At 44.1% G+C, this 12,110-nt stretch overlaps 1 protein-coding gene across 7 annotated transcripts in view; it reads left to right on the forward strand.

Annotated features, from left to right (window-relative positions):
- Nucleotides 1–12,110, forward strand: part of EPB41L4B (erythrocyte membrane protein band 4.1 like 4B) — a 149,237-nt gene that overhangs the window by 44,358 nt on the left and 92,769 nt on the right. For 4 of the 7 annotated variants that reach the window (XM_055271559.2, XM_055271557.2, XM_055271560.2 and 1 more), the window contains exons 3-5: nucleotides 7,833–7,875; nucleotides 8,698–8,776; nucleotides 11,237–11,281. In XM_055271559.2, the coding sequence (XP_055127534.1) occupies nucleotides 7,833–7,875; nucleotides 8,698–8,776; nucleotides 11,237–11,281 (167 nt within the window). Of the gene's footprint in view, nucleotides 1–7,832; nucleotides 7,876–8,697; nucleotides 8,777–11,236; nucleotides 11,282–11,393; nucleotides 11,412–12,110 lie in introns of all 7 variants that reach the window. The other 3 variants (XM_055271553.2, XM_055271558.2, XM_055271554.2) reach the window with 1 other exon arrangement.

The raw sequence follows: 12,110 nt of genomic DNA on the forward strand, positions 1-12,110 counted from the left end.
GGATACAGGCGGCTTTCCCAGGCCAGACACCTGCAGATGCTCAGGCTCTCAGGCCTTTCCAGCATCCAACTCTACGAATGTGAGGCAAAAGCAGGTGGGAGGGTGGGGGTCCTCATCTGCCTCCAGCTCTGAGGATGCAAGAGCTGTGTGGCAGCAGCAGTTCACAGGACCCTCTATTCATTCCCATCTTTGCTTTCTGAGCTGGGCTCCTTACAGCCTTGGTCTGATGATGCCTGCACTTATCTCTGTGCCTTTGCTCGTGCTGTTTCTCCTGCTGTTTCTTACCTGTTTAAACTTCCAGCTGTCCTTCAAGACCATCTCAGATGACCCCCCTCATCCTTCATGAAGCGTGTCCTGAACTCTCGAAGTGTTTTTTCTTCTATGCAAATCTTATTTTGCCTTCTGTGGCCATTTGACTGTTTGGCCTTGGGTTTGTTATTTGTGTGTGTGTGTGTGTGTGTGTGTGTGTGTGTATGTATACACATATGTATTATATATAATATATATGTATATATACACATATGTATTATTTATGTATATACATACATTTTGTATATATATAAAACTTTAAAATTAGATCCTAAGACTTAGGACCTCCTCTTCTTAACTCGGTGATTCTTGGGGACAAGGCACATAACCTAGAACCTTCTTTTTTAGCCCTAGAAGGAACCTGAGGAGATGCATTTGTCAAATCTTTCTAGATCTTTTCTTTGCCGTCTTCTAGATGGTGAAACCAAAGCCCTTAGACCTTGGCAAGTCGCTTAGTGAATAGCACAGCTTGGACTCAAGCTCAAGTTTTGCAATTTCAGGTCTATGTGCTCTTTCTAGTACATCCTACTCTTGAGCTCAGTTTCCTAGCTGTAAAGTGGAGGTAGTGGAATGACATCTGTTTCATGGGGAATTTGAGGAGCTCAGAGAATTAATGGAGGAAAAAGTTTTTGTAACCTGGGACATGGGTATGGGTCTCCTCTTTGTAGCTGGGCAGTGTGAGGGGGGACCAGAAGTCATCACTGCCCCCAGGGGTGAGCATGCTAAGAAGGTACAGTTAGCTGATTGGAACCTGTAGGGCCCGCATTGCCTGTGGGAGAAACCTTAGCCAATTTAAACAAGAGGCTTTTGGGAGAGTCTGCTGAGATGGGTTTTGGGGTCATTGATTTTCATAGGACCTGGGAGGTGATTGGATGTCATAGGAGGTGTTTCTGCGGACAGTAGGGTAGTAGATGGACCCGTAAGGGAATGGTTCACTTGGCTATTGGCTTATTGCCCCGTAATTGAGCCTCCTTCAAGCACTGGTGTTCCCACCCAGCCCCTGACATGCCGATCAGAGGGTTGGCAGCTGCAGGGCTCTTGGCATGGCTCTCTGCATACCCAGCTTATATCCACAGCTCCCTGAAAAGAGCCAGGCCTGGTTTCCATAGTGCCCTGCCCAGCCCTGAAGCAACTATCAAAGCCTATTGATATCATCTATTTTTAGCAGTTGGGACTAGGACCTCCTGTTTCCCTTTTCCATGTCAAAACAGGAGGCCATCCAGGAACCCACTCTGCAGATTTCACTTTGGTACGGCTCAAAGCAGGGGCTGGGAGTCTGTGTTTACATATCAAAGCTTGCTTCTGAGAGCCAAGGGCTCAGGCCTGCACCGTCTCACTTTCCCACTGCCTGATCACGATAAGTGCTGTTTACCCAGTTCTCGCCCTGAGCCCAGCACTGAACTACAGTCTTTGTGTAACTCTTGTTTAACATTCATCACTGATCTATAAAGTAGGCCATAAAACAGAACCATTTTACAGATGGTGAAGCTGAGGCTCAGAGACACTAATGTTCCTAAGAATGCTGTAAAGGTTAAAGCCAGGATTCAGAACTTGGTCTCATTCCAAAGTCCAGCACTTTCCACTTGGCTATACAGCTTGAATATGCACTTGGTTCGTGCGTACATACATATATAGAAGGAAGAAAGGGAAGGTTCAGTCAATCCCATTCAGCTAACTTGCACTTGGAGCTCACTCAGTGCTGAGCTCTGTGGTTGCACAAATGAGCTGGATATTGTTCCTGCTTGCCACATTCTGTTGGGAGACATAGACAAGTAATCCCCTGAACTACAGTGTATTCAGTCCTCTAAAGGACCAGTTTGTAAAGGTCCCTCTGTGAGTCTGGAGGAGAGACTGTCTACTTATTATTGATAAAATGAACAAGATATCCAAGAGGAAGGGTGAACACTGATGTGGGCCACAGAGAATAAGAGGAGTTTGCCAGGCAGAGGAGGGGCAGGGATTTTGGGCAGTGGTAATAACAGCCCCACCAAGCAGGAGCCTCCCTTCCTCTCGGGAGCAGGTGTCCTGGAGGGTAGATGTGGCCACCATAAGTCCTTCCCTAAGCCGCTTTTCAACATGAAAAGGGAGCTTTTTCTGATGGTATATTTTGCAGTAAGGAATCCAAAATAGATTATTTTGACCTTTGTCTCAAGACTTGTCAGATGTGTGTCCTCTGGCCTTTGCAGCATAGAATCTGGCAATGAGAGGCACAGGGCTGCATAGTGAGGTTGGTACGTAGATATGGTGCCTGCTGGGAGGGTTCAGTGGCCACTAAAGGGACTCTTGCAGCTCCTTTGGCTTTGCTTTAATGATTGTTCTGAATGTCATCACATTTGCCACTTGTGTGGACACTATTGGGTGCTCTTGCCATCTCAGATATAATTATAAGAAGAAAAGAGTGACTACTAGGTATACCTGGAGGGGACATAGGAGAATATAAATGCTAATAGTGGGATCTATGTGACAACTGCTGGAAACAGACAAAACCCCTTCCTTCCACCCATTTGGTTCAGTGAAGTTTCCATAGACAGTGCTTAGGGGATAGTTCTGTTTACAGGGGCTGAAGCTGAGGCTCAGGTGTCTGGGCTGTGAGGTGGGCTGGGAGCGTCGGGGGGCTTGCTTGTGGCTACACATCAGGTGGGTGGCAGAGCTGCAACTTGAACCCTGATCTTCTGCCTCCTTGCATGGTGGTCCAAAGAAATGTAAACTGCACTCAAGAAATGCCACAGGGCCTGGTATGGTGGCTCACGTCTGTAATCCCAGCACTTTGGGAGGCCAAGGCAGGTGGATCACCTGAGGTCAGAGTTCAAGACCAGACTAGCCAACATGGCAAAACCCTGTTTCTACTAAAAATATAAAAATTAGCCAGGCGTGGTGGCACATGCCTGTAACCCCAGCTACTTGGGAGGCTGAGGCAGGAGAATCACTTGAACCCAGGAGGCAGAGGTTGCAGTGAGCCCCGATCACGCCACTGCACTCCAGCCTGGGTGACAGAGCGAGACTCTGTCTCGAAAAGAAAAAAAAAAAGAAATGCCACAGGCCTCTCCTCATCCTGTCTCTGAATGCTGGGAGGCAGGGCGAGTGTTTTCCTGCCCACTTGCAAATACTGGTGCTGAGTCGGAAGCTGCTAAAGGGGTCTCCACCACTGATTTAGATGAATCCAAGGAAATCATCTCACACCAGCAGGTAGCTGGTATAGGGCTTGGTCATCATGGGGAGCAGGAAAGATCCCCCATAGGCAGAGAAGGCACTTTAGGCTAGTCCGTGGTGTGGAAGCCTAGAGTACTGGATGCTGACGCTGACAGGGGTGTGAGTTTGAATTCCAGCTCTGCCTCTTATCAGGGCTGCACCTCCCACACCCCAGCCTTAGTCAGAGGATGGATGTGATACAGTAGACTCCAAAGGCGTTCATCCCCTTCCTTCTCTTTTCATCCTTTGGGTACAATTTGATTATCTCTTCAGATTCCTTCCGGCTCTAGTTTAAACACAAACTATATATATATTTGAGATAGGGTCTTACTGTGTCACTCAGGCTGGAGTACAGTGGTGTGATCTTGGCTCACTGCAACCTCTGCCTCCCTGGTTCAAGGGACTCTCCTGACTCAGCCACCCAAGTAGCTAGGACTACAGGTATGCACCACCACACCTGGCTAGTTTTTGTATTTTTAACAGAGATGGGATTTTACCATGTTGTCCAGGCTGGCCTTGAACTCCTGACCTCAAGTGATCCACCTGCCTTGGCCTCCCAAAGTACTGGGATTACAGACGTGAGCCACCATGCCTGGCCTATTTTTAATATACACAGGGTCTCGTTGTCACCCAGGCTGGAGTGCAGTAGTGTGATCGTAGCTCATTGCAGCTTTGATCTCCTGGGCTCAAGCGATTCTCCCACCTCAGCCTCCTCAGTAGCTGGGACTACAGGTGTATGCCGCCATGCCTAGCTATTTTTTAAAAAGAAAAGTTTGTAGAGATGGGGTCTTGCAGCAAGTGTTGCCCAGGCTGATCTTGAACTCCTGGGCTCAAACGATCCTTCTGCCTCAGCCTCTCAAATTGTTGAGATTACAGGTGTGAGCCACCATGCCTGACTTAGATAGTCTTTATAAGCCAAGAAAATTTGCAGGTACTAGAAATCCTGTTATGAGTGTCATCACTCAGACTTAATGGTGAAGGCTCAGGAGATGTTCCGGCAGAGAGTTGTTAGATGCTCTTCAACTCCTGAGCTGCTCTGAGGCCTTGTAGTTCCAGTGTTCCCATGTAGATTTTAGATGATTAAATTCTACAACCAGCCTTATGGGTATCATATTTCCAGAATTGATGTACTATTGGAACAGATGGGCTTTGCCAAGATCATCTCACACATCTTGATTTATGGAAAGGATTTTGCCAGATGGACTTGGATGAGAAATTCAGATTAGAAACCACCTTTCTAACACCCGTTAGAGTGTTTGAGTAAAATGTCCTGCCATTTGAACTCAGAAATGCACCTGTCTGTTTCCAGTGACTGGTTTAATGGTCTGCTAAGAGGACTGGAGCCATTTGTCTTGGCGTTTACCCACAGGCGGTATGGCTGTATTTAGCCAGGACATAGGTGAACATCTGAGACAGGTCCCGCTGCTGCTGAATACAGTCCTCAAAGCCGAGCGTAGGATACAGTTTACTAAATGCCACGTTGGGCTTTCATTGCCCCAGTGTTCAAGTCACAAGGTGGTCTTGTGGGATAAAATACGAGTGATCAGAGTCTGGAAGGCCCCTACAACTAAGAAGAAAGTCAGATCATTTTGAACTGGTTGGATACAAGATAATGTTTTGTCGTCTCTCATTTTAGGATTGTGACTGGGTTTCTTACTGCCTCTGATACAGGCAAGCAAAACCTGATCCGAACACCAAGGGGTCAAGGAGCTTTTAAAATGAAGAAGCCGTTTCTGATTCCATTCTCGGCTTCACCAGCCCCAGACTTTTCATAGGCATCTATCCTGGCAGGCCCTGCTTTGGGCAGGGCTCTGTGGCTGAGCAGGAAGGATGGAGCCCAGCCCGCAATGGCTGAGGGGATGCCTTTTGCAGTGTGGCCAGAGGGCAAAGCAGTCAGCCGCCCGGTACCAGCATCTGGCTGCGGTCTGCCTGTGAATGCACACCAGCCACAGATGTTTGGCCATTTCACCTCTTGGACTAGCCTGTAAAACCTGAAATTGCTTGAGATTTTGCAAAGCCCAAACAGCAATTTCGAGAAGGGGTTGGGGATGTTTCAAGATCTCCAAGGTCATCAGAACCTCTTCCTGGGTAGGAGAGGATGTGGAAAACCTCAATACTAAATATTTAACGGGCACACTGGAAGCATTTATGAAAACTGATGCTCTGAGACTCTGTTTAATGAGTCTTGGATGGGACCTAAATTTTGACTTTTTCAAAGTTCCTCAAGTGATGGTAATACTAATACACAGCCAGGATTGAAAAGCACAGCCAAGGAGACTGCACAAGTTGGACTTGGCTAAAGATGACACTTTGACAGTAGAGGGAGAGGAAAGGGAGGCCTAAACTTGTTCTACTCAAAATGGTGGTGAGGAGACTTAAGAAAGGAAAGAAATGGAACAAGCTCCTTTAAGTGACAAGCCTCTCATGGGCTAATTAGACTAGGGGATGAATAGTGAATTCTTTTGAAAGTGAAAAGAACAGGTTTAGTCATAGCCATTAGCATGTTACTTGGTAGGAAAGTAAATATTGAGCTTAAATCAAGTCTGTATCAGCGCCCTCCAGGGGCCAAAGTTGGGGGTTTTCAGCTTGTTTGAGGGCACTAGCAGCATCTGATTCTAATGAGGTGAACTCATAAAACAACAAATGAATATGGACGTGACAACCCAGCCCACCCCCTAAAAATAATATTCTCATTAAAATAAACAATTATGCAGCAAGGTAAAAAGAAAGTAAATGGCATTCACAGCCCCACCATCCCAAAATAAGCTCTACAATTCCTTCTGGACGTCTCTAGATAGAAAATAATAATTTTATATAAATGAGATTCCACCTGATTTTTTTTCTCATGTAACATTGTGCTGTGGATCTCATGCCACACCAATAAATACAGGCCTACATCAGTTTTAAATAGTATTTCATTATGTGGATGAGCCACTTTCTAATCCGTCTTTGTTGATGGACATTTAGGTCATTTCCAATTCAAAGCTATTAACAATGAGATAAAACATCCTGCACATGTGCGTCTGAGATACGCATCCTGCTGTGGTGACATTACATGGCTGCCTAGCCTGGAGTGGAGATGACAAAAGCCCCATAACCCATGTTCTCCCATTGCACTGCCCCCAGCTTATTGTATTATCAGTCATCTGTTATTCGCTTTTGTGTTTCCTTATCCCCTTCCTCCCACACAATCATAATGGCCTCTTTGGTTAGGTGTGGAGTACACTGTCCTGGTTGGGTCCTGCCCCTCCTCATTATTAGACTGTGCAGAGCACAAATGTGTCTGAAAGCTCATTGGCAGGCAGCAGAATGGCCTCTGACTCTGAGTAACGCATGAGAAGCCCACTCTGCTTGTATCACCCCAGCTGTCTTTCTAACAGAGAAGTTCCAGCATGCATTAGGTCCACATAAAGTGATGGGAACAGTCCCTACTTGCCTCACTTTAAAAAAAAATTATATTTAATATTTATTTATTTATCAAGAATCTTAACAGGGGCCTGCTGGGTGCCATACCTTGTGCCTGGCACAGGAAACAGTCACAATTAAGTGCACAGTCCCTGGCCTCCAGGAGCTGATGTCTGCACAGAGGGGCTCAGTAGAATGTTCCTAAATGCAGTTCTCCATGGAAGCTAAGTGGCTGAGACTCTTTAGGACAGCAGTATCAACGACTCCGACTTCATAGAGAAACTTTTATATGAGGCAGATGGTTTTGTAATCTCCTTAGATAAGACTGAAGCAGTTCTTTTTGTCAAAGCTAGAGGAAGTTAAAATGCCCTCATTGACCAGAGCAAAATGATCTTAGGCAAATCCCTGCCTGCCTTTGCATTTGCAGTGTGGCTCATTTTCCTGGCAAAAGAATAAAGGGGTTGTGAATTTTAGTTCTGTACTTTAAAGAGTTTAGGACAACAACCTCAAGACCAGTGCATGATGAGAGATTATTGGTATCATAGCTTGTACTTTTTGCTAGATTAATGGAGACCTGGAATGCTTGAAGAAGATTGGCTGTAACTTGAGAAACTCAGAAAGAAAAGGCATTTGGTGGTTATGCTGATCAATTAGTTAAGGGGTTTTATGTTCTTTCAGGCACCACTTTGTAAAACTTCCAGAAACCAGGGAGTCCCCTCCCCAGAAGAATGCACATATATGCATAAACATTGAATTTTTTATACCATCCCTAGCAGTTTGCAGATTCCCAGCCTAAGAACCCATGATGTGATCCAAACCCTGGTTTTTGTGGGTAGAATTACTAAGGCTTTTAGAGGAGAGTAACTGTGAGGGCTGAATAACCTTGCTGATGAACTATTCCTAAAGAAACTTTTTATTCTTTCTTTCAGCACTGGTTGGATCATGCCAAACCCATAAAAAAGCAGATGAAAAGTAAGTAAGCAGAATTTAGCCCACTCATTTATTTCTTTTTTCTAAGAGTAAAGTCCTTTGCCAGTGTTTGGAGGTGTTATGTTTTCATTAGAACTTGGAAGCATTTTAAAAATTAATTCGGTATTAAGTGGATGATTTTTAATTTCTTAAGGCTAGCCAAAGATGAGAGTTTAAAATTTGAATAAAAATGTTTAGTGGATATTGAAAAACCGACTGTGCTCTCATTTGAAATCAGATGCCTCTGATTAATCTGCTTTTCAGAAACTCAGCTTTATACCTATTATATCTACTTTCTAATGAGTTACAACATAGAGGATGAGAGAGTAGGAGGGATCTTTGATAGTCTGCTACAGCTTTCTTGATGTACAGATGTGGAAACCATATTTTTTAATGTTGTTTATGCCTGGGTAATTTTTAAAAGTTCATATTCTCCTAAAAGTACTTTAAAGTATTTTTAGATAACAGAACACTTTGCATCACTTTGCTTTAGCCTTTGTACTTTGTAAAAACTAGCTGTCAATTTGGAGTATTGTGGCATCGGGGTGAAAGTAAAATGTCAGCTTTTAGTAATCTGTCTAGATCACTAGGGTTTTTCTCCTGGAATGAGGTTACTAGCTAAACTATCTTAGTCAACACAAAAGTCCATCCATCTCAGTTTCCCTGACGAGGACTGAAAAGAATTGGCTAGTGTCGCGTGCCCAGTTATGCTGTCCTGATGTCGTGCTAAATGTTGTAGATTTAACGTGCTTTTCCTTTTGTCCATCCTGTGATCTTCAAAACTGGGGGAAAATCATCTTCAACCTTCCATCTCCAAATGTTTAGTTGGACCTGCTTATGCTTTACACTTTCGAGTTAAATACTATTCTTCAGAACCAAACAACCTTCGTGAGGAGTTTACAAGGTAGGCCACGACGCGGAACAATCTCCCGCCCAGCAGGGCTTGCCTTACATGTCACTGCTGGCTCTTCTCAATTGTGGGTTTGCCTCTTCTTCTGTCTGCCATCTTTCTATTTCTCAGCAAGAGTTATTAGTACTTTTCTGGTGCTTCTGTATTCCGTTAAAAATCCAAAACTTTGCTTAATTTGACATTTTTCTGAGTGAATAGAAATTAGAAGATACATTTTCTTGTCACACTTCTATTTTCTTGGACCCTGGGTAAATTGATTGGTTGCTCTGTGGTGTTTTATTTTTATCTCAACTACAAAAAGGGAAGGCAGATATTGGAAAAGCATTTCTCAGTCCTAAATCGCCATCTTATGTTTTAAGGGATTGCAAAATATTCTCTTGATTGTTATAATACAAGGAACCCTCTTTAAGAAAAACAGAGTAATTATAGCAAAGTTGTTAAAATCCCTTCATGTTATCTTTTAACTCCCCTGAATTGCATTTTTTTTTTTTTTGAGACAAAATCTTGCTGTGTTGCCTAGGTTGGAGTGCAGTGGCATGATCTTGGCTCACTGCAGCCTCCACCTCCCAGGTTCAAGCGATTCTCCTGCCTCAGCCACCCGAGTAGATGGGATTACAGGCGCGCACCATCACACTCTGCTAATTGTTTATATTTGACTGGAGACAGGGTTTCACTGTGTTAGCCAGGCTGGTCTCAGACTCCTGACCTCAAGTGATCCACCCACCTTGGCCTCCCAAAGTGCTGGGATTACAGGTGTGAGCCACCGCGCCTGGCCTGAATTTCTTTTTTGTTTTGTTTGCCCATGTCTATGTCTTGGACTTTAGAAACAGAGAAGAAAAAGAAAATTTGAGTTAACATTTTAAATGTAGAGTTTCCCTCTAGACTCTTCCATCAGTGAAATTCTCTACAAAGCCTTTTCCTGCTTTTGATATCCCCAGAGCCTCCTTGTCGTTGTTTGTGTGATGGACTGCAGTGGTGACATATAGGCTATGTAGGCTGCTGGGTGGTTCCTAGGGAGATGACCCCTAAGTAATGCCTTAAAGACTGACTGGTTATCACCATTTCCCCTGGGCTTTTTTTTTTTTTTTTTTTGGAGACAAGGTCTCGCTCTGTCACCCAGGCTGGAGTGCAGTGGCGTGATCACAGCTTACTGCAGCCTCAACCTCCCAGGCTCAAGTGATCCTCCCACCTCAGCCTCCCTAGTAGCTGGGACCACAGTTGTGTGCCACCACGCCTGGCTAATTTTTTGTATTTTTTAAAATAGAGGCAGGGTTTTGCACTGTTACCCAGGCTCCTGCTGGGCTGCTATGGTTAGCTTTTCTTATAGGATTCAAGAGTTCTGGCCATGTTTATACTGTGTCTTTTGTGAGATGAGTATACAAGATGGTATCCTGACATTCAGAAGTGAAGTTCAGTGGTGGCCAAACACCTGTCAGGAAGCAGGAACATTCTGGAATGTACTAGAACTTTCAGCACGCCCGATCTCCTTGATTTCTGGCAAGCAGTCATTCTAGTGTTGCTCCTCAGAGTCCTCTATGAATGCTGCTTCTAGCTGTCATCAAAGCCGTTGGTTTTTAACCTGGGTTGTGTGCATCAGAAACACCTGGGAAGCTTTGAACAGCTCAGATTCCTGGGGGCCACTCTCGTGTGTAGGATTCTGTTTCCATAGGTAGGGAGCAGAGCACAGGCAGTTTTGGTTTTTACAAAGCATTGTGAGTGGTTCTGATAAACCTCCTGGTAAAAAACAAACAAAAGATACCCCTCTTATTTAAGCCAAGACATTTATTTTTTACCTGAGTAAACCCTACGCGTGTTATTTGCTGGCTTCTTTCTCACTTTTTGTTACCCCTCTAACCATTTGCAGTCCAGTGCCAGGATTTTTCTTGTTTCGTGTGTGTGTGTGTGTGTGTGTGTGTGTGTGTGCGCACGCGCACGTGCGCCTGTTTTGTGTTTTAAAAGAGTCTGCAGTTACACTGCATCAGGGGAAAAGAAGCCCCAGCAGTTTTTTGACTAGAATCAGCTGCAAACTTTTTGTTACAATCCACCGCAGCAGATCTGGAATCGGCTGGTGGAGCTGGCTGAGAGCCAGACCCCGCGGCCCCACCCTGCCTGGGTTATTGGACATGTTGCGTGCCCACGTGCCACGTTCGGCTCTCTTCTCCAGCACCGAGGGGGTTGTGGAGGCTGTCGTTGGACCGTGACGTGTATTATGTTCCATCCTACAAGTATCTTGCGAGTTCCCCACATGCACTCACCTTCCTAGCGTGGTTCTGCGATGCCTTCCTGGAGACCCAAGAGGAGATGCTTCCATCAAAGTTCTCATTTGATTTGGACTCCTTTTTTACAATGCAAAACTCCATGCTGTGTGTGGGGTGGGGTTTGCAGTGGGAAGCTGGGGATTGGGAGTGGCTGGGAAAGAGTTACCCTCTGTTGACTTTTGTATATGTTTGTCAGGTACCTGTTTGTTTTACAACTCAGGCATGACATTCTTTCTGGAAAGTAAGTATGTTTTTGTTCTAACTCTTAACCCAGGATAGATCATAGTATATTTCAAAATAATTCACTGTTTTAACTCTTTTACCCTTGTTCCCTTTTCAAAATTCAAAAAAAGTGCACCAGGCATTGTAAAGTGAGTCTAATACTTGTATCACTGTCATTATCATCCTATTTTAAATGATTACTATATGGCTTGAAGCATTTCCAAGACCATTTAATATCTTAAGTGATGTGTATTTGGGAATAACTCTCTCCCTGATCACATCACTGTCCCATTCATAATGGCTTTTGTCGTATTTGCAAGCAAGATACGTTATTAGTATGTATACACTTACAAGTATTTGGACAGTCAAAAAGTGTCATTCATCACCATCTGCATATATGTAATGGAAAGAGGTTATATTCTGATTCCAGTAGAAAGTTTTAGACATCTCATCTCACTTCCTTTTCTCGTCTTAAAAATGGCTTTGAAATACTAGGCCTCTGGCAACACACAGTGATCATTGAGCACAAGAAGCATTGGCACTGAAGTGGTTGATTTCGCATGCAGTCTTAATTTACCATAAAGATAGGAGGTTTCAACAGGCGTAGCTCTTACAACTGTCATTTTTCAGCATCTGTACTGAATATTTTCTATTACATGAAAAACTAAGGCTATATTGAGTCTAAAAAGTAACCCCTGCTATTGACAAGAATATGTTCTGATTTTGAATATAATCTGAAGGAAATTAAAAATGTAATTTCCGAATTTGCAAACTCTCTATAGAATATGTGCTATAAAAACCTCAGTGAAATGTACTCCATAGACCAATAGAACAAGTAGATTGTACAG

This window comes from Symphalangus syndactylus, chromosome 3 (genome assembly GCF_028878055.3).
Source record: "Symphalangus syndactylus isolate Jambi chromosome 3, NHGRI_mSymSyn1-v2.1_pri, whole genome shotgun sequence".
In the NCBI taxonomy this organism is placed as follows: Eukaryota; Metazoa; Chordata; class Mammalia; order Primates; family Hylobatidae; genus Symphalangus; species Symphalangus syndactylus.